The sequence below is a fragment of the Prionailurus bengalensis genome, chromosome B2 (genome assembly GCF_016509475.1).
Source record: "Prionailurus bengalensis isolate Pbe53 chromosome B2, Fcat_Pben_1.1_paternal_pri, whole genome shotgun sequence".
Classification (NCBI taxonomy): domain Eukaryota; kingdom Metazoa; phylum Chordata; class Mammalia; order Carnivora; family Felidae; genus Prionailurus; species Prionailurus bengalensis.
The window spans coordinates 74,911,426-74,934,581 of record NC_057349.1 but is presented as its reverse complement, the minus strand read 5'-3'; the positions used below and the strand labels follow the sequence as shown (position 1 = coordinate 74,934,581).

At 40.6% G+C, this 23,156-nt stretch overlaps 1 protein-coding gene across 1 annotated transcript; it reads right to left on the bottom strand.

The window, feature by feature from the left end:
• Positions 1 to 8,462: 8,462 nt before the first annotated feature.
• PRSS35 (serine protease 35) lies at positions 8,463 to 22,550 on the bottom strand. Its single transcript, XM_043593013.1, has 2 exons — positions 21,951 to 22,550; positions 8,463 to 11,294 (listed from the first exon to the last, which is right to left on the bottom strand). Exons 1-2 carry the CDS (start codon positions 21,959 to 21,961, stop codon positions 10,034 to 10,036), a joined length of 1,272 nt encoding a protein of 423 aa, XP_043448948.1. The 5' UTR covers positions 21,962 to 22,550; the 3' UTR covers positions 8,463 to 10,033.
• Positions 22,551 to 23,156: the final 606 nt, after the last annotated feature.

The window sequence follows — 23,156 nt, the reverse complement described above, 5'->3', positions numbered from 1 at the left end:
GTTTAATAAAAAATATACTTTGATTTTTTTTAAAAAAGCTAGAAGAAATGTTTAGGGATGATTGGAGATGGAAGATGCCGTCGTTATTAAATATATCCAGAATAGACATGCTGTGTGCAAGGTAGGTAGCCATCGGGGCTGCAGGAGCGAGATAATTTTGAATAAAAGCCTATGGCTGCAAGAGACTGTAGCCTGGGATAGAACCCAGGCCTGCAGACTGCAGCACCCAGAAGGATCAGGACCTAGAAGGGTCCCTTCCCAGCCAGGCGAGGGGGAGACAGTCATCTCTCCATGATTGTGCTCTCTGCTGTTAACCTCATCTTGAATACTAGATTCATCTCCAGACACCCAAACATCCCATGGTTCATTTCTCTCAGAGGAGGGTACATCTCTTGGTAGGTCAACTAATTTCGTAATTTATAATGGTCTTTGTAAAATCTAAACAGGAAGCTACACTTTACAGCCTGAAAAGCCTTGTAAATATGTCCCAAGGAAATTTGGAATTATTTTTTCAAGTATCTGCTATTTTGGATCACGTGGATTTGGCACTCTATAGGAAACAGGAAATGAAGTTGTGACCATGTGTGTGATATTTCAGATGTAATTTTAGGGCTAAATTTTTAAAAGGTCTGTCCTTTCTCCGAGGAAAACAAAATTATGGTTTCAAAGCTACATTAAAAGGAGCATTTAGTTTAAAACAGAGACAAAGGTGCAGTTGCTATTTGGGTTCAAAATAAAATATAGTTAAATGACTTACTAGGTGGTTATGTGTTAACTAAGGTTAGTTTGCTGAAAAACCACATATGTTTATTATGTAACTTTCTTGGCATTGCTTTCTTTGCGTATGGCTATTATCAACCGTATTGATTAATACTCTACAAAAGTGTTAAACATACATATCTAAAAGTGAACTCACTGTCTTTCTCCTCAAGCCTAGTTTTTCTGTCTCGCATGGCGGTTTCACCATCTCCCTAGTCTCCACAGCAGAAACCTGGGTGACACAACACCCTCAATTCTCTCCTCCGTTCAGTGGGCTGCCAAGTGTACTGAGCATCCTGCTCTCAGAATGTCTCACAAGTTGCCCTCTCCTGCCATTCCCACCACTTCCTTAGCAGCTTCACCTGGCTCTTTCCTCTAGACTAATCCCCACCCAAACGCACTTCCATCCAGCCTAAAGGGTGCTGCCAGGTTTCCCTCCCAAAATTACCATCTGATCACATTTGTCTAACTTAAAAACCTGCATCAGTCCCTGGTCATCTGAAGGTTAAAGTCCAAGCTCTCGAGCATTGCATTCAAGTCCACAAGGGTTCAAGTCTAGCTTGGAAACCTCATTTCTTGTCATTCCCCACCAGTAGGAGGTGCTAACCTCCTATACCAACAATCCTTAAATACTCACTGTATCCTAAACACACCGTGCAGTGTCACACTTCCATGCCTTTGTACAGGCTGCTACTTCTCCCATGGATGCCCTCCCCAAGTTCTCCACTGATAGGCTGGCAGACTTCAACTCACCCTTCAAAATCCAACTCAGGTATCACCTCCTCCAAGAAGCCTTTCTTTTATCCTATCTACTCTGATAGAGTTGATCCTTCTCAAATGTGTTTCTTCAGCTCCTTATACTAAACCTTTCCCACACTATTTTGTTAAATGTATAACTGGCTTTCTTAGTATGTTATGAATTCTTTGAGGAAGGGTAGAATATAGGACTTAACTCTGTATCCCATGTGTCTAGGATTGGACTCAATAAAAGTTTGTTGAATTATATTAAATTGATCTAAAATGGATTATAAATACAAAATATATAGTATCTAATTTTCAGGAAATATGTAAAATTGGACTTCATCACTGATTGTAAAATGATCGCCTATGTTCAAGAGTTTTGCAAATGTGACCCATTTCTTACCATCATAAAACAATATTATAACAGTGTGTTTGCTAAATGTATTTCCATTTTATAAAAGTACTGAAAAGAATACTGTGTACATATTTGATAGTTTTACCACCACTTTCATTACCAAAGTCCTTGAGGTAGCTTACAAGAAAAAATATAAAGGCAGGTAAAACTGAGAAAATGTTTAACCTGCAAGAAAAGGACAAACATCATCGTTGTGCACAGGAGGAGAGCTGCAGAAGGGGGTTTAGGGAACAGGTCGTGAGAGTGGTTCCCAAACCTAGATGACTATTATCAGTATGTGGAGAGATTTATCAAATCTAGATCTCTGGGCCTCACTCTGGGGGATTCCAAGGTAGATCTTGGTGAGACCCTGGAAACAGGCTTCCTAAAATAATTCCCCCGGGTATTCCGATGAGCAGCCAAACTTGGAAACCACTAGGCTAAGGGAAACCACTGAAAAACCAGAAATCCAATGGAATCACAGTGAGTGGCTCTACTTAAAAGCTATAGATGATTCCAGCAAAAGAGAAATTGTCTAAATACTTCAAAATAGGAAAGCCACAAAGAGTGTTTTGTTTCATCTAGTCTAAAAAATGAGACATTTAGTTACTAGTCATAAAAAAAGGTGGCCCATATGGCATTATGATACAGTAGTTTCCACCAAAACCCAAGGTTTAATTTGGGGGTATGTGCAGGAGAGAGATGCTGCCATCTGTGGGCCAGTGATATCCTTTCATGGAGCCACATCACTCTTGGACCAGGCAACATGAAGTGCCACGACTGCCTATTTGGTGGGTACAGAAGTGTCATTTATTTTCCCAGGCCACAAAGGAAAGCCTTTTAAAGTAAATGTTCCAAGTGCGGTGGCAAAATACTAAATTCAGGTCTGTCTCAAAAATAACATGCTTTTATTTTTAGGAAATTGCTTGATAAGGTGGTACTTTTGTTTGGCAGTAGAATCTTGGCACCAAGCCCATACTGATTTTTTTTTTTAATGTTTATTGATTTATTTTGAGAGAGAGGGGGAGAGTGCATGTGCATGAGTGGGAGAGAGGCAGAGAGAGAGAGGAAGAGGAGAGAGAATCCCAAGCAGGCTCTACACCATCAGTGCAGAGCCTGACTCAGCGCTCAACCCCACGAACCATGAGATCATGACCTGAGCAGAAATCAGGAGTCAGACCTTAACTGACTGAGCCACCCAGGCGCTCCCAAGCACACAGTGATTTTTAAAAGAAAAACTAAACAGCATTTTTGTAGGTAATGCAAAGAAAAATTTTTGAAATATTTGAAGTTGTATCTTCTAAGATTGTTAGCTGCAAGTTTTTCTAACAGCTGATCCATTTAAAGTGGTTTTGAGGGGAAAAAATATTCATGTGTTCTCCCAGATATTTCTCTACTATGTGCTTGTACATTCTATACCCTGAGATTTATGTTGTTGTGTGATCTGGTATCTGAGTCATTAGCAGTAGTTTAAATTCTAAGTAAAGCAAAAATTGCAAAGTCGCGACTCCTGCCAATCAATGGGAAAAAAGGGCTGATAAGGGGAAGGTGCTTGGAACCCTCCTCCTCCTTACCATCCAGAAACCTCAGTACTGTAAAGATTACTTTTAGGAAATCTCTGAATTGCTTGTCTAGTTTGTAAGCTCCTTGATGGGTAGTTTTTAGAAAAACATTGCATTGTTAGCTAACCCCAGTAAGCTAGAAGCTTCGAAGTAACATAAGGGGGGAGGGGTACCAGACTCAGAGAGGCTCCTAGCACGTGTGACACACACAAACTCGTACACACTCACACTTGCTCTTCAGGATGAATATTGCTAGTCTCTGCTCTTAGGAAATGCCAGTCTCTCTTTCTTTCAATTATAGAAGATAATTTCTATAATCTTATAATACTAATTATAATTGTCAGCACATTATATTTGCTGAACATTTACATTATACAAGGCAGTCCACCGTGGGTAGACAATTTTTTCCATTACACCAGAGTTGCTGTATCTACGTGTCATAGTGCTACGTGCATGCATAAATTGGGTACAGCTGTATGACAGATTCTAAACTTTCAATAATACACATTAACATTCAAAGTGCACAAATATTTTAGCAGCTAAGGATGTTGGGGGTTTGATAAAATATTTGGGAAAGATACTTTTCTTGACTTTTGAGATTAGAATTTCGTTGGAACATAAAAACAAGTCAATTATGTAAACCACTGACGTTTCTCTTCTTTTAAACAAGACTGTAATTCTTTTTTAAATGTGTTAAGCTTTTTGGATAAAAATCTTTCTACAGTGTAATGCCTTCCAAAACTCATTCTGAATATAGCTAAATGTAATATTGATCATGTAATCATCATTATAAATATGCCATATATTGGTATGTCTTCACAGGCCAGTGTGTTCCCATAGCTAACTTCCCCAAAGCTCAATAGCTCCACATGACTATAATTCTGTAGTTTTTATACCTTTTTTAAAAGTCCTTTAGTAGTTTGCCTGCATCCTTCTTTCTGTCAGGCTGTCCCTTCTTGTGACTGCTATAGACTTGCCTTGGCAGCTGCCTTCTAACTGTAATTTGAGAAATCAGATTACCAAATTTGTTCAGATTATTGTTCAGATTATTCAGATTCATGTCACACATGTTTGACATAATATTTTTGTGACGTTTTAGACATTTGAAATTACCTGCAAAGGAAATTCTAGAAAACAGATATTAATCGCATGGCATATTACAAATTACTGATGAAATTAAGAGTAAAATATATAGAAGAGTAAGGAACTGCATGGTTACCAGACTGAGTAAGAGCCTAGAGGAAGTTTCCAAAGTCTATATTCAGCTGTTTGAGCTGTTTCTGAAGTATTCCCTTTAATCTATGCCACATGTGTGAAACTATACACACGTTTTCCATTTATGAATAGATAGAGGATTTCAATAACATAAATGCAAGTTTAAGTGTTAGTAAAGCATTTACAAGTATAGATAGAAATAGCCTCAGTTTGGTAAAACCACACTGGAATGCAATAATGGGTCATATGATCATGTTGATTGCAATGTATTCTAGGTAGTCTGCTTGTCCCCAGTGCTTGATAAAAGTAAATGGATTTTAAGGTGTTATTGGAAATTTTTATTTCTTTACTTTTTATTTTATTTTATTTTTTATTTTAGAGAGAGAGCGTGCAAGTGGGGGAGGGAGGCAGAGAAAGAAAGAATCTTAAGTAGGCTCCATTCTCAGCACAAGCCCAAGGTGGGGCTTGATCCCACGACCCTGGGATCATGACCTGAGCTGAAATCAAGAGTCAGATGCTCAACCGACTGAGCCACCCAGGCACCGTGGAAAATTTTATTTTATTTTATTTTATTTTATTTTTTATTTTTGAAAATTTTAAATACTACTAAAGCAAAAAGATTTGGGGGGAAAATTTTGAGGCTGAGATGATCTGATTAAACGTTTACATGGAGATTGAGAGGATAAGGAGTACTACAGGGGCCTGGCTCCTGTCAGTTTGTAGGCACTTTTATCCAGAAACATGCACATGAGTCAGTAGGGAATATGGCAAATATCTGATTCCGTAAGTGCCATGCTACAGTATTCCAATAATAAAATTATTATTACAAATAAACATTCCATTGTTTAAATATGTAGCTATATCTTTAGTGCAATATACAATTAACATGATACCTCCAGTTTTTGAAGCACCGTCACATAGCACAGAATAAGTAATACCCTGAAAGAGGAATATCACTTGGTGATATTCGTTAGCATGTATTGATCACCTTCTCTGTGCCAGGTTTGAACACTTGAGGTGATGATGATGAAAGTGGTGAGAATGATGTTGGTTGTCTTAAGCTGCTGCTCATACCCTTTGCCTAGTTCCTGTGGTGACTGGTGTCTATGAGGTTTCCTGAGCCTGGCGCAAGTTGTAACTTGTGGCTTTTGAATGGACCCCTGTTGTGGACAGTGTTCCCCCACCCCAAATTCATGGTATTTGGAAATGGGGTCTTAGCACAGTAATTGGATTTAGGTGAGGTCATCAAGGTGGGGCCCTTATAATGAGATTATATCCTTATAAGAGACACCAAAGAGCTCGTTTGCATTTTCTCTTGACTGTTCACAAAGAAGAGGTCATGTGAGTCCACAGCAAGATGGTATCCAGCAACATTTCTGTTGTTTAAGCCACGCAGTCTATGGCATTTTGTTACCACAGCCCAGCTAAGACAACACCTCACCTGCAAGTGAAACAAACTAGCCTAGATTTGGATCACAGGTTAAGTTGGCCGCCATGCTCTAGACAGTTGAACTAAGTCAATCAAACTGCCAGTTATTAAATACAGAAAGAAGTAGACAAGGAAGTTCCCTCCCTGGGCTTTATTTGTGAGTAGGACAGGAAACCATCTAAGAGGTTTCCCCCCTCAGTTAAATAGTGACTCAATAAAGAATCGTGAATCCATCCATAACTCACCTCATCTGACGAGAAAAAGATTTCACGATCAATTAGACCCAATCTCCCAAGTATCTTTGAACCTAATGGTTAGGGCTTTAATGAAAGAGTAATTCTATGGGGCGCCTGGGTGGCGCAGTCGGTTAAGCGTCCGACTTCAGCCAGGTCACGATCTCGCGGTCCGGGAGTTCGAACCCCGCGTCAGGCTCTGGGCTGATGGCTCAGAGCCTGGAGCCTGTTTCCGATTCTGTGTCTCCCTCTCTCTCTGCCCCTCCCCCGTTCATGGTCTGTCTCTCTCTGTCCCAAAAATAAATAAACGTTGAAAAAAAAAAAAAAAAAGAAAGAGCAATTCTAGCTGGGGGGGGAATATATATATATATACATATATATAATATTCTTCCATTAGTTAATTGGAAATGTTTATTAACATAAAACTAGTTTCTAAGCCTTAGCAGGTAATCTTTAAAATCAGTAGCCAAAATATAATCATGAGAGGGACATCACATTAAAGAATAATGATGCTATTTCCAGGCTATTTATAGCTATAGATCCTCATCCTTGTAATCCTTGTGCTTGGTTCAGTTGCCTTACCCCAATATACTTAATTAAGGCTCACAGTTTACTTTTGATGAGTAAACACCCAATTTGCCAGCATAAGGCCAAAGAATTGAGTAATTGAAATGTGAAGATGGGGATAAAATGCAAGATAAGCCATATAATTTTTGTACAATGTAGCAAACTGAACTAATAATTTTTAAAAGTTAAATTCCTGAATTAATTTTAATAACTAATCAATATTTGGGTGGTAAAAAGTTTTATTACTGGACAACTACTTGAATGGAGTGCTGTGGATGGAAATTAAAATCTAAATTTTGGAGTTAAACTAAATGATCTTTATGGTCTCTTCTAATTCTGAGATTCTATCTATGAAAAAAGAATTTCAAAGAATTCTTTGATCTAAAAATATAAAAGGTAATGATTTGTCTGGAACTCTGGTCTTGTTCGTACATACATTTAAATCTTTTTTCAAAGAAAACATTTGGGGAGCACTTGGGTGGCTCAGTCAGTTTAAGTGTCCGATTCTTGGTTTCGGCTCAGGTCATGATCTTGAGGTTCGTAGTTCAAGCCCATGTCCGGCTCCATGCTCAAAGTGCAGAGCCTGCTTAGGATTCCCTCTCTCCTCTCTCTCTCTGCCCCTCCCCACTTGCTGTCTCTCTCTCTCTCTCAAAATTAATAAACTTAAAAAATTAAAAATTAAAATTAAAAAACACATTTGGAACTTAAATAAGCACATCAAAAAAGGAAAAAAGAAATGTCTCTTCTGCCCACACACTCATCCATTTGAGCAAGAAAAAAACAAAATGAAATACATTATTTGGGTAAAGAAAAAAAACCTCACGATTTTCAATTTTATTTGTTTTGTAAATACTGTAGTTATTTGAGCTCAATCGTTGATGAGTTTCTTCAAGCAGAAGGTCACTATAGTCCTTTGCACACAGCAGACATCATATGTGTGCATGAATGTATTTCTTCAGCCAAGTGAATTCGATTTAATTTTCTATGTCAAGTCTGATAAGCATGACAGGGAAAGTATGCGCATTACAACCTTCTGAGTAATGTAGTATACTTTAGTGGTCTTAAATAGGTCATATAAGACTCATGATTCACTTGGAAAACAGAAGAGGAGAGAACAAAATAAATCTCTGCAAATAAAATAAGCTAAATTTTACAGTTTTGAAAAGTATAATGATCTTAGGGAAATTATATGCATTCAGAATTTAAGCTTAAGCTCTAAACAATTGATACCAAGCACCCTAAATTACTCTGAACTGAATCAAATCCCAAGAAGCATTTCCTAAGAATCAAAGATGAAGATTGTGTGTTTGCAAACACATAAGTGTGCAAAAATCACGCTGAAACACTTTCCGTTGCAGTGATCATATGGATATTTCCCCAAAAAAGATTGCATCAAAACTTTTGTGTCAATAGCCCTATTGCCCTGGCACCAAGGATAAAATCCTGCTTGGTGAAATGCATTCAGAATTAAATAAAATCTTTTTTTAAGTAAATGACACAATTTAATATTTCCTGAAACCCTGTATATACATACATACAGATACAATAAGAGTTATGATTGATTAATTTTTTAAATTTTTATTGAATGATTTTTAAACAGATTCACACCATAAAAGTATGTATACTTGTATTAAATTCCAGGTATTTTGGACAACATTCATAAAATCACCTTTTATCATAACCTAATCCAATATTCTTTTGCATACTAATCAAGGGTATAACTCCCCATTCTCTTAAAAAAATAATAGGTAAAATAAATTTTGACTCCAGCAGAATCAATGACTTAGGTGAGTCATGAGAAAAAGGAATGTGTGCCATAGAAACTGCCAAAAATAGCAGACCAGAAATTAGGCCTGCCATTCCTGAATTTTATGGTGTGCTCAACAGCAAATCACTACAACCCTTTCAACATAATGGCCTAAACTAACCCTCTTTTACAACGATTCAGCAAAATATCTGCTCATTCAAGAAATATGTAACTACTCTGTGTTGTGCCTGAAGGCAGTCATTGGATTCTGTCTGCTCAGGCGGCCATGGTGGCCCGAAGGAGTATACAGCCTTGGTCCCTAATGAAAATAATCAGAACCTCCTTTTAAAAATTGTATTTGTAAATTATATTCATTTTTAGGGATATATCTAAAATTATTAGGCAGAGAAATAGCCAAAATAATATGTGTATGGCTCTGTTAGGAGAGCTGAGATCTGTCATGTCAATGGGAAAAAGATTCTCTATTGAAAAAGACTAAATAAAATTCCTTGTCCTAAAACTATAACACCTCATACACAGAAAACTATAGGATAAAATGATGAGACTTTCAATACATGATCATTTGTAACTTTTTAACTGTCTTCCCTCTGCATTCATGAAAAGTCTATGCATTGAGTATTAAGTAAAAACTTGAGATCTTAAAATGTCTCAGCTTCCCTATTTTTTCAACTAGATTTATTTCATAGAACAGTATGTCTCTCATTTTTAAATAATAAACACTTCAACTGATATGTTTTAAAGCAGTGAAACAGTTGATAGCTTTGCTTATAAAGTTTGCTGTGCCTTGTAATTCTTAAAAAAAAAAAAAAAAAATCTAAACCAAAGTTTCTCAGACCCAACAGAAAGCATAATATAAACACAGAGGGCAGGAACTGAATGGGTCCATCTCCAAGTAGTACAAACTATTGTAAGTTATCGTCTCTACCCTGACACTGTCTATGTCTGTATATGCAGTTTCACATTTAATATGCAACCAGCACCCTATTAGATTCTTGTTAGAGTAGGACCCTGAGAATAAGTCCACTGAAAAATCATACTATGTATAATACCAGTTTGAACTTTTAAAGAGTGACTAATTTTAGGAAGGCAGAGAGAAACAAAAGACTTCCCACAAATGATACTTATCACTATGTAAAAGAAGAATATATACTTGACATTGAGGTGCCCGTCTAGTTTCAGTATTTGTACCTAAGTGTTTTTTAAACATATGAAAAGCTTCTAATTTTGAAAAGGTAAATTTATAAAAATGTTGAATTGTTATTGATAGGGTTCAAGTCCGGGCATAACCTATGAAGTGATCTTGCTACCATGATAACTGGTATGCTCCGCGATTTAGGTAATCCATTGACTGGTTTCAGATTTCCATCAGCCATAAGTACAGTTGGCATTATCTCCATGAATCCAGAGGCAAATCTGGGCATACTTGAGGGGAGTGATGCGCACCGCCACATTGTAGTCCTTCTGAACGCCGTGGACATCCACCCACTGGTGGCCTGAATAGACCGCAATGATTTTGCGTTTCCAGTTCTTCTTGTCTGGTTCTTTCAGACGAAGATAGACCCCAGAACCAGTGGATCCCGACTCAGCATCACAGTATTGATAGAGGAGATCATTGGATTCATCAGACACACTACAAAACCGGTAGACTAACTGATCTGCCCTATCACGATCAAATCCTGAGAAGTGGATCATTCCTCCAGGCAGCTTCTTGATGGTTGGACTGATTCCTAGTTCCATATATTTCTTTTTATGAGGGCGCTTCAATTCCAGAAGAGCATAGTCATAGTCCAAAGTGGCTTCCCCTCTCCCTCCTCTAGCCCAACCTTTGGGGATGTGGGTATTCTTGACCCGGGTCCATTGGAAGGAGGGCTTCCCCTCAGCAGCTCTCTGGCCCCGACCAGATTCCTTTCTTCTTCTTCTTCCAGCCTTGTCTCTCTCCAGATTCACCTTGGTACCTTCTCTCTTGTCACCACCATTCGCCTCTCTCCTGCTCCTCTTAGAACCCCTACGTTTCTTGCCACCACCCTTATTTCTCATCTTCAACAACCCTACCCTTAGCTTTTTACTCCCTTTGATGTAGTCCTTTCCATCATGCACACAGTGGGCCGCTGTTAGAACGTGGCTGGGGGAAATGAGGATGCCACTGCAGCCTGTGGAGAGCTTCACAGCTGTATTGAAAGGGAAATTGGTTAAGAACCTTTTGTCCAAGATGCTGAACCTGCTGTCTGTGCCGTACACCTGCCTTCTCCTCCTCACCAGTGCTCCTTTTGTGGTGATATTCTGAGTTGGCTCAAGGACCACATCTTGGACTTTCACTCTAGTCAGGGTTCTGGTGCCATTCTCAAAGACAGTCTCGTAGGAAAGAGAGTCTTCCAGATCAGAAAGGCTGGGAGCTGGGAGTTCTTTCTGGCATTCAATGCCACACATTCTATCTAGCACCATCTTAGTATCTGCCTTGAAGGTGGGGCTGGTGAGACGGAAAGTCCTTTCACTGACAACCCGGGGTATTTTTCTCAAGTGCCACATAAAATCCTGTTCCATTTCAGATCCATCAGTGAGGGTCCACCCGAGGGTGAAAAATATCCAACAAAATAGCACGTTTTCCATTTTGCTCTTCTCTTTTGTCCTTAAAAATATAAAGAGAAAGTGACGCTTTATAAGGTTCTCTTTTTAAATATGTTACTTATCATTTCATTTAGGCCTTGAGTCTTAAATGTACCATCACCACCAAATAGTCCTTATTTTCAAGGTACTTCAATTTTGCTGAGATTAGATAAACACCCTGCTAAGAAGGTGCACACAAACTTCCAAAATTAGTAAACTGTATTTCACCCCACCTTCCTCCCACCAGGCCTAACCCACCTCCCCCCACCCCCACCTGCCATCTCTGCCTCTACCTCCCAGACAGCCCAATGCATGGGACGGTAAGATGGGGTGACAAACTGTGGTCCCTTATTGCCTGAGCCACACTCTCCCTTCCTAGGTCTCCTACAACATTATTTCCAGATGACTTAGAAATAAAGATAGCAGCAGATGTCATGCTCTTCCCCCTGTACTTCGCTCTTTAAGAGCAAGGATCATAAATTCCTCATCTCTAGAGTATAAATGCCTAGCACAGAGCTCAAAAAATGTTCATTGGAATACACTGAATCTCCTTAAACCATGGTTTGCTGACCAAGCTCACTGATGGTGCAATGTGCCATGCGTTTTTCTACAAAGCTGTGCTTGGAACAACCATCTAAGCAAAGCAACGTACAAAAATGCTTCACAGTAGAAGCTTACCGTGTATTAAAATTAGTTGTAAGAATTTAAGGCTGTGGTTCTGAATTTGCCACTTGAGGGAACATGATCCTGATTAACTATAGTCCCTTTTGTCATTAGTTTCATCATCTAAGAGCAGTGCTTTTGTGTTAAACATCTTTTAAGTTTTCAGTACTTTATACATTATATAATACCTCTTCTGTTGTCTACATCTTCTTGCCCTCTTTTCCTGCTTCTCTAGGCTCCCTGGTATGTAAATCTATTTCACCAAATTGATGTTTGTCACTTTTCATTTGTGTGGGTAGGAGACAGGCGTGGCATTCTTTACAGCAGCAATTTTGAACTTCGAGGTCACTATTATTCGTGACCTATGCTCCAAGTGTATTTTAACTAATCGTTAAAATACCAAGGCTCACCGTATGCTATTCATTTTATAGAAAACCAGATGATTCAAGGTTAGATTATTCCTGCAATACCTTTACCCTCAGTGCTTTCTGATGAGCTTTATTTTTTTTTTTTTCATGGAAAAGAAACTAATGAGAAATATTAGGAATGGCCCACAACCCAGGGCACATTATGAGGTCCTGTGCACTGCCATGAGAAGCAAAGATTGTCTCTGAGGCAGGGTTGAATATGGGCATCTCTTGACATGAGAGTTCATTTTGCCATACGTAAGTAGAGAAGTTGGTTAACACACTAATAACATTCTTTTGATAGAACAGAAACGCATACTACATGAGCCATTTTACTGTTTAAGTGTGATATATTCAGTGAAACATGACATAATTCATTTGTTTCATCATATATTTGAACACATTAAGCAAATTTAGAATACCATGATTTGGTATCAGCAAAATTACATCGAAGTTTTGGAATTTCATTTTTTTATCTGCCATACTTGACTGCTGAGTAATGATAATTCAGGTTAGTATTAGGCTGTTTTGTTTGCTAAATAGCTTGCAGTTTATTTTGGAGAGAGGGCATTCTTCTGTACAGAGTGATGGGTATCATCAAAAAATCAATAACGGACATTGTTCAGAAAAACTCCACACTCAGTCACAATATTTTCTAATCATCCACATGGCAAATGTCACTTTATACAAAGCAGTAATTATATTGGTAATTATTTTGTTGAGCCAGTTAGTCTTTTCTTTTGTTATAATTTTCACAATGAGTATTTCATTTTGTCAATTTTATTTAATTCGGTTGGAGTGAAAAGGGCTGACAACTCAGTAACCCTATTGAGGCCTTGAAATCGTGTTTAAGTGGGTAGTTCCCATGATGAAAAATTACGCCTTTGCCTTTTAAAAAAATGCTAAAATCAGAGACCTATTTGCTGCCTCTAGGCCTAACAACAGAGCAAAATAGACTATTTTAAAAATATATGTAGGGGCGCCGGGGTGGCTCAGTTGTTTAAACGCCCAACTCTTGATTTTGGCTCAGGTCATGATCTAACGGTTTGTGAGACTGAGCCCCATGTAGGACTCTGTGTTGAGCATGGAGCCTGCTTGGGATTTTTTGTCTCCCTCTTTCTCTGCTCCTCCCCCATTTGCACACGCACATACATGCATGTGCGTGTGCTCTCTCTCCTCTCGAAATAAATATTTAGAAAACTGTGTGTGTATTTGATATTATCTACTTGATTCTTAGCAAAATTTCAATCAAGGAAATTTTTTAGTGTGGGAAAAATAACTTTTAAAAATTGGGTTTCTTTTTCATTTAGTCCTTAATGACAAAAGCTGTCCATTGTGAACTTAATATAAGAATACACACCAGGGGCGCCTGGGTGGCGCAGTCGGTTAAGCGTCCGACTTCAGCCAGGTCACGATCTCACGGTCCGTGAGTTCGAGCCCCGCGTCGGGCTCTGTGCTGACAGCTCAGAGCCTGGAGCCTGTTTCTGATTCTGTGTCTCCCTCTCTCTCTGCCCCTCCCCCGTTCATGCTCTGTCTCTCTCTGTCCCAAAAATAAATAAACGTTGGAAAAAAAAAAAAAAAGAATACACACCAAAGACAGAACGTCAAATATCCATGTTGAGAAATACGAAGAATCACTCTGTACATTTTAACAGTTGATACTAATGATCCAAGGAGTAAAAATGTGTGAAAGGCATTCCTAGGCAAAACAGAAGACATCTAAGTCATGGTACCATGATATTGTTTCTCCAGTCCAGTTAGGTTTGTTTTTGTTTTTGTTTTTTTTTTTTTCTTTTCACTGCTATTTAATCTTGTCTTACAACTAAAGCTAGTTAGGGATTAGAAAGGCAGAATGCAAATATTAAATGATAATTGACAAGATAATCTTTTGCTACACAGATCATTGAACTAGAGTAGTAAGCTCAAATATACAAGTTCATCTACTCTTTACCAAACAAAACATGCACCTTGTGCCATAATTCTCTAGGCAGACTTTTAAGAAAGCCCCATGTAATGGCAACTTTTATGTGTCAACTTGACTAGTTGGTACTAGGGTACCCAGATGTTTGGTCAAACATTATTCTGGGTGCATCCGTGAAGGTGTTTCTGGAAGAGAGTAGCATTCAAATTGGTAGACTGAGAAAAGCAGACTTCCCTTCTGAATGTGGGTGGGTCTCATCCAATCAGTTGAAGGTCTGTATAGAACAAAAAATGTTGACCCTCCTGTGAGGAAGAGGGAACGCCTCCTGCCTGACTGCTTTGAGCTGGGACATTGGTATTTTTCCTGCCTTCAAACTCAAAATGAAACATGAACAACTCAAAAGAATGTTATTGGTTTGTTAATAAAATTCCACACTTGTGTATGGCAAAATAAACATCGAGGCATGCCCAGATTTCAGTCCCAGACCAGCAGCAGCATCACCTGGGATCTTGTTAAAAATGCTAATTCTCAGGGTCCAACCCAGAGCTACTTTCCAAAATTCTCCAGAATCAGAATGGGGGAGGTGGGGGATGGGGTTCCCAGCTATCCATGTTTTGACCAGCCCTCCAGGAGATTCAGATAGTACAGTTTGAGAACCACTGCAGCGGTAAAGGCCCTGGGGCAGCATCTTGAGCCATACCCCAGAAGGCAGCTTTCCCAGGGATGATTGCTTAACCAAGTTTCAAGTGACCTCTACTTCATCTTTGTGAACAACTTTATTCTTGACTTTGCTCTTTTACTATGTCAGCCATTGGCAATATCAAATGGTTCAGCCATTAATAAAGAAAATATATTCTTTTATATAAGTGATTTAATAATACATCTGAAAATATCCAAATTCAGTGGACTAGTTGGGGGGCAAAAGAGCAAAATGGGTAAAGGGGAATGGGAGGCACAGGCTTCCAGTTACGGAATAAAAGGGGCAGCTTAGGGAATATAGTCAATGGTATCATAATAGTGCTGTATGGTGACCCATGGTAGCTACACTTCGGGTGAGCATCACCTATGGAGTTGTCAGATCACTATGTTGTACACCAGAAACTAATGCAACATTGTGTGTCAACTCTACTTCAATTAAAAAAAAAAAATTCAGCAGGCTTGTAAGCAATGCTTCCAACATCTGATGCTACAAATTATAAGACAGCATGGATTTGCCAGCCCTGTCTGGTGCCCTTTGAGGGAGCCCTGCTACAGTGCACCGCAGGAATAAAAGCTATGCCCACATCTATCCTTGGGCATGGGAAGGGCAGAGCCTTGAAATACAACCTCAGAATCACAGTAATAAGAGGACATGAATTCAGTTAGCCTGTCCAATTTGGCCTGTAATTTAAAATTGGACAAATGTTTAAGGACACTTTCTTTTGGAAAATCTAAGTTTGCCTTGTGGTAAAGTGTCAGTGTAAGGTAAATGATAGCTCTTACTGATAGAGCAATCCATGGTTCAGTGGACAACACATCCACATGTGCCCATCATCCAAAAAGCACCAACTCATTGATCTAAAGAGACACAGTCCCAACTGGTGGGGCAGCCATAACATTTTGGAAGTTTTAATGTCCAGTGTCTTCCCTCCTCCTCCTCCTTTTTCCTGTTTCCCATTATAACTGTGACCTTCACTGTCACTTTCCAGATGCCTTGGATTTGGGGCTTCAAATACCAGTTCTGGTTAGCAAAAGTGAGGTTGCAGCCTTGACTCTCCACCATGAGTTAGTGTACACACAGTAGATTATGGGTTGGATCATGGAGATAAACGGAGTGGAAGAGAATCAGGGGAGGAGCAAGAATCAGGCTTTGTAGATAAATTCTCACCAATGGAGTAGATATTACTTCACACTTGTTCTTGGTCCAGATTAATAGCAATGACCACATGAAACTCGAGAGAGAACTTACTATCACCCTCTGTTTGCTTATGCTTTCTTAGACATGTGATGGCTAACGTATTTGGAATCCTGGAGCATCCGTCCAGCAGAGTGGTTATGTGTATAGACCAGGGAGTAAGAACACTTGGGCTAAGTCTCATCTTGACCACGTATTAGACATATGAATTTGGGCAGTTCACTATGCTCAGTTTCAGCGTCCTCATTTGCAAAGTAGGGAGAACAGTAATCTCTCCCTCATAACGTAATTGTGGAGATTAAACAAGATGGTATATCCAAAGAATGATCTGTAAGCCCAGAGCACAGTAAAGCAGTCAATAATAGGTTCTTTTATAATTATTACTCTAATGGCTGAATGACTATCACTTTAAAATAGTTTATTACATAAGCCACAGCTATAACACTCCTACTTTTCTAAAACTAAACAAATATATATATATATATATTTTTTATTTCAGAAGAGTTTCAGACACACTCTCAAACTCCCCTTTTCTTTGTTTTGTTTGCTATGTTTTTTGTTCAAGGACAGCTACATTTTAGAGACTTCCCACATGAATGCTTTCCTAATTACTCATGTCTTTGAATATCTGTGGCTTTGTAATATATTTTTCTCAGAGCTATTAAACTTAAGTGTGATTAAACATTACCCAGCCACAGAACACTCGAATTGCATTTCCTGTGTCTTATTTATAGCCTGGATCTACATTAGGAATTCTAGAATGGCATCAGGGCCTCAGCTTAAAAAGAAACAGGGTCAATGTCAAAATAATTACTACAAGGGAGCAGTTTACGGTGAAATAAAAACCTAACCTTTTGAGCGAGTCTATAGTGTATAGAATTTTACTATGGCATGACATAGTTATATTCTAGGATTCAGTTTCTCTTCTGTTGTTTTGTTTTGTTTTGTTTACCTGGAGAAGTGTATAGTTTAGCTTAAGTAGGTATGTGGATTAATGAAAGATTAGATGACTGGTCACTATATTAAATAATTCACATGAAATATTTTTCCTGCCTGTGAAAATAAGGATGCTGACTTACCGTCAAGAATCTGCACCAAGTTACTTTCCCTCACCAGGTCAGAGATTCTCACTTACTCAGGCCTGTGTTTGCATCGGCCCCTTGTTATGTATGGTGACATTGGTGACATAGTTGTCCAAACTCAAGTGTATACCACACTGCCAGGGAACATAATTTTGCATTAACCTGTCAAACATTTTCTAGGGGTAGTGTGGGTCAGGCACTGCTCAGATCAATGACCTTGGAGGGCCAACACCAATTTCGACCTAATGTGTGTGCTAGGACACAGAAATGATCACATACCCACTTTTTTACGATATGCCTGTGCCGTATTTAGCCATCCATGATTCCAACCACCTGCCCCTCCCAACAGCACTGCCTACATTTACACACTACATACACGCGAAAATGCGCATGTCCGTCTTCTCTCTTCCCCTACTTTCACCCCCACCTACCCAGTGGAAGACTGACACACAACAGGTGTGAAGATTGACACACAACAGGGAGTCACTGGGGCCCGGCCCAGATGCTCTCAATAACTGCAGAGAGTAGTGCTGGTTTGGGCAAAAGGCCACGGCAGGAGGGGAAGGGTATTACCGGGGAGAACAAGCAGGTGTGCAGAGGGCGTGACACAGGTCACCTAGGGGAGATCACGTTTAAAAGCTTTAACAGTCACTTTCACCAACTGGGAGAGATGCAGGGGAGAATGGGGATTCTGTAAAGTCTAATTCCTTGCCTCCTGGAGGCCCTCACCTAATGTCACTCCCTGACTGGAACACGGAATGGAGGCCACATTTAAGTTACAACATGGGGCTCCTGGGTGACTCAGTCAGTTGGGTGTCTGACTTCAGCTCAGGTCACGATCTCTCCATCTGTGAATTTGAGCCCAGCGTCAGGCTGGTGCTGACAGCTCAGAGCCTGGAGCCTGCTTTGGATTCTGTGTCTCCCTCTCTCTGCCCCTCCCCCGCTCATGCCTCTCTCTCTCTCTCTCTCTCTCTCTCTCTCTCAAAAGTAAATAAACATTAAAAAAAGCTAAGTTACAAAGTGTATGGGATCACAGTGATGAGAAAGTAACTGTGTTAGCGATGGAAGCACGGTGGACAGCAAGAACACAGGTGTTTCAACAATTATGGAGGCAGTGGGCTTTGAGGGCAAACCGACTTGAGTATACTTGTGACTTCCTGGCAGTATGATTCTGTGAAGGTTACTTAACCTCTCCCAACATTATTTCCTACAGTGGTTAAAACACGAATAAAATTTTACAGTTTTGTGAGAAACTAATATGACGTATATAAGCGTCGTGCTCAGAGCACAGCAAGCACTCACAAATGACAGCAATTACTACTATTAACATCAAACAATAGGAGTCAAAACATAGGTAGATATTTATAAGGAATTTCATACATCTCCATCTGTCGGGCACCTCACTATGGTATGCCAAATAATGGCTCCCCAAAATGCCATATCTGAATCCCCAGAAGCCGTGGATATGTTTCTGACATGGTCAAGAAGACTGCAGATGTGATTTGGTGAAGGATTTTGACATGAGGAGATTAGCTGGGATTCTCCAGGTGAGACCCATTCATCACCGGGATCCTTATATGAAGAAGGGTGAAGCTTGACGAGGAGCTGAGAAGACGAGGCGGAGGTCGGAGTGTTGCAGGCCTGCAAGCTAAGGAATGTGGGCGGCCTCTAGAACCCAGAAAGGGTGAGGAAACAAATTCTCTCCTCGAATTCCCAGGAGGAATGCAACCCTGCTGACCCTCTTTAGGCATCTGGCCTCCAGAACTGTAAGGTAATGTGTTGTTGTTTTAAGTCTCTAAATTTTTGATAATTTTTATAGCAGCAGTAAAGATAAGAGTCTCGTTTTTACAACTGTCCACTCTGGATGTTTAGGAAGAAAGAACACTAGGGAGTGGTAGAAAGTGGGAAAGAAAGTTTGGTCCAGAGACTAGGACATAAACGGAGATTTTCATTTCATGGAAAATCATACAGTCATGCAGTTTGAGAACTAAAAATAGAAGGTCCTATTAAAACTTTATGGTGGCATGGAGCAATGTCGCTAAAGAGAGACAAGAACTGGAACAGGGTGGAGAAATTTGTTTATTCAACAAAGGCATGTTGGGTGCTTACTAGGTTATGCATCATTTCAAAGTTTCTTTCCTTGTTTAAGAATCTCTGCGGTAATCCTCCTGACTTACAGAGCTGGAGTAGAACACTTCTAAGATACCTTTCAGCTCTGAAGTCTCAGATTAAACCACAAATGAGAAACACAAGTAATTTACTCATCCGTGATCTTTGAGAAGCTTCTATTGCTGGTCCCTGGCCTGCTGTCCATACTTCCACCACTAGATGGCAGAACTAGCCTGCTGATGGTGAAGCTAAAGTCCTGAGTTTAAATTGTTTACATTCACTGAGCTATGATACAGAACTTATTTTAAAAGCACGTAGGATTCGGCAGGGGGATAAGTCCAACTGGCTAATAATATACTAAATGGTTGTCACATATGGAATTTATCACATTTAGAAAACCCACCTACAGGCCACAGAGCCTATCCTGATGAACTGAGGGCTGATGATGCTGTCTACAGCCAGACAATTTTCTGGCAGGTGGTTTTCCAAAAACCATGGTCGTGCCAGCACACTTCCACTGTGACCTACAGCACGGCTGAAGAGTCCCCGAAATGTGCTGCAAGCCATTTCAACCCAAAGAAAAAGCTTCAACTTGCCAAATATTTCACATATGTTTATCAAATACTTCATAATCCATTACCAAAGGGTAAGCTCTCCACTGACTCAATGCTGCGAAGAAATGGCAAGAAGTTCATTGACAAAATGCCAATTTCTATTCAAAATATCATACCATAGCACTATTTTCAAGTTTAGTTTCAGGAATGGAGACAAAGTAATGTCTGCTTTAAAAATTTGGCAGTACTTGAGGGAAAGGAAGATGGTAAAGTTACACAGTTGATTATTTTACAGTAACCCACAACTTCTGTTTCTCATCACAATAAAAAAAAAAAATAAAACCCCCCTTTGTTTTTTAGCTATTTTTCCAGGAGATGTATGTTTCGATTCATGTAATGGATATGCGGTGTGTAAATCAACTTTGGGGTGCATGGCACTTTGGGGAGCCCCAAACGAACACTCTGCTGGCTCTCCTGTACAATGACATAGGAAGTGCACAGCGTATGGCTCCTGACTTATTTTTTATCTTGCAAGTTGGCCTTTGAGACCAAAGAATATATGTAAATGTACAAGGTTCGCTACTCATCAGTCTTCGAAGCCTCTTACGATCACAATCCTTTTGGCTAATCATGTATCAGTTTAACCTATTTGAAGCTTTGAAAGGAAAATGGGGTTAAGCAAAGTTCTAAAATAACTTTTACACCACTAATTTGATTTTGCTGTTTCCTAACCTCTCCTCTCCGATTTCTCATCTGCAAAGTTAACTCAGCCTCCAAAATTCCAAGCCTGATCCTACTGTTAAAATGCAGTATGCTTGCCTCGGATATTTGAGCACTGGGCAGAGAAAGATAAATAATTTACTCAATAGGGAAAATTAACTCACATTAGCAGTTGTTTATTTGAACATATAATGAGCACATACTATGTGCCAAGCACTGAGCTAAACAATCTCACATTTAAAAAACATGAAAAAGATTAAGAGTCTACAGGTTTCCAGGTTGTCTGGAAGAAAAGTGGGCAGAGTATCCATGCCCCCACCTCTTCTTGTACTAAAGGGGCTCCTCTAAGATTTCCTAATAAAAATAAAATTCCACATACTTGGCCACAGCTTTCCAGCCTAGATGTCTTATTTGGCTGGAATGTGTACATTCTCTCTTCTAAATTAAAAACCAGATTCTAGGCATAATTCTCCAAGCAGCAAAATATGACTTTCATAATCCTCTGTAGAGACAAATGCCCTGGGATAAAATGAGAATTAATTTCAGAAGTGAGAAGGGTTAATAAAAGGGGGGAAATACCTACATAGGGCAAGCAGCTTCTTTTCAAATCAATGACAGGGTAAAAAGGTCAAAGGAAGCAGGTGGGAGTGTTTCTACAACTTTGCAAAAAAACTTTATTATTGGAGAACATTTCCCAACTACACAAAAGTAGAGGGAAAGTATAAAAAAGCGGAGAAAAAAGTGTCACCCATGTGCCCATCACCCTGCTTCAATCATTACCAGTATTCTGTCAATCTTGCTTTGTCTATCTACACGCCTCCTCCCCTTTTTTTGGTATTTTAAAACAAGTACAAGACTTTTCCATTTCATTTCACCTTCTCATTTTAAAAATGTTTTTCACTGCTCCTTCTGCTGACCTGTGCAGCCAAGTTGATGAGCTAGAGAGACAGAGGTTCCTAGCTTTCATAGTAACCCTGCCAAAGAGGCTTTCAACCAGAGTAGACTTTCCAAGAATGGTTTTACACCTTTTTCAATGGCATCTGTTAATAATCATAAAAATAAAGAGGGTCCCCTCTGGTACTGCTTAAGCAGAAAGAATTCCGTTTATAGTCCAATGCAAACACTGTTACTGTTAATATTGAACTGTGCAGAGGCCGGCACACAGAGTTGCCTATTGAGACAGTAGTTTCTTTGAGGACTTAAAGTGCTAAGTTTGATCCATATCCTTAGAGCCCCTCAAAGAAGCTCTCCTCGGGTGGGTCTGCCTTTCTCGGAGAAACTTGCAGATTCTAGGGTTTTGCCCTGTCCGTGGGGGGCTCCGTCCTTACCTGCGAAGCATATTCGGTGCCCGGTGCCCGGGACGCTGCCCAGCTCGACTCAAAGGCCCCCGAGGCTGTCCCAGCGCTGGCGAGGGCGGGCGGGGGCTGCTGCCACGAGCCTCGCGGACCCGCCAGCACCACCAGCGGCTCGTGGCGGAGACTGCGGAGGAGGCCAGAGCTGAGCTGCGCGCCGGTCTGGAGATGGGAGGGGAAAGGGGGCGATGACGCCCGGCCGACGCGGGGGGAGGCGAAGAGGGGGAGGAGGTGGGCAAGAGGAGAAAGAGGGAAGGAGGGAGGGGAAGGAACCCGGACGCTGGGCCCAAGGAGGTGTGTGTGGGTGGGGGGTGGGGTTCCCTGGAGGTGCAGAGCAGACGGGGCAACCTCTCACCCCAGCATCTCTGTCCCCAGAGTGAAATAATGCAGCACCACGAAGAATTCCTGAGTCCATTCACAAGAGATGTCTGTCCGCGTGACAGTGTGCATCCCTTGCATAGCCTCAAGAAGAGACTTTAAAGTTGGGGGGAGGGCTGATGGAGGTGCGTGGGAGTTCATCAAATCTCACTTGCCCAGCTCGCCGTCTAGACCCCAGCCATCTAGAAGAACCAGAGCTGTTTCCCCAACCCCAGCCCAAGCCTTGTCTATTGGGGACTTCGCTTCCTGGGACAAATCCTGCCACGGGGCAGTTCGGATTCCTGCGCCCAGGGTGAGCGCGGCCTCTGTAACTACTCAAGTTCCCGCAGGCGCCCACCCCGGGGCTGGGCCGAGGGGTCCCTCTGAGTGTCCTGTGCCGCCGCCAGGGGGAGAGCGTCAGTTTCCGTCTGTCTCCAGGCTAGCTGGCCTTCACTATTTTCTGAGTTTGTGGTTCTTGCCCACCTCGGTCCTACCAGCATGCTAACCTCGCCCTTTCCCGCTTTCTCTTATTCTCCTCCTTAGCAGACGTGTTCCTTTGGGGTGGGCACCGCGTGCAGAAGGGAGTCTCATTGATTCAACATGTACTGAACTGCTACCGGGTGGCAGGTCTGGGGCAAGATGCACCAATAACAAAAACAAAACCTGGGTCCTGGCCCTCCAAGGAGGGAGGTCAAATAAGTGCACAAGTGTTTCTAACGCAAGGCCCTCGCATGTTCCGTAGCACTTGGCTCATTAGTTATTGCATTTCTCAAGTTTCTGTGTAATTTTTAACACAATTGAGATCAGAATATAGGTTTCCTGTTT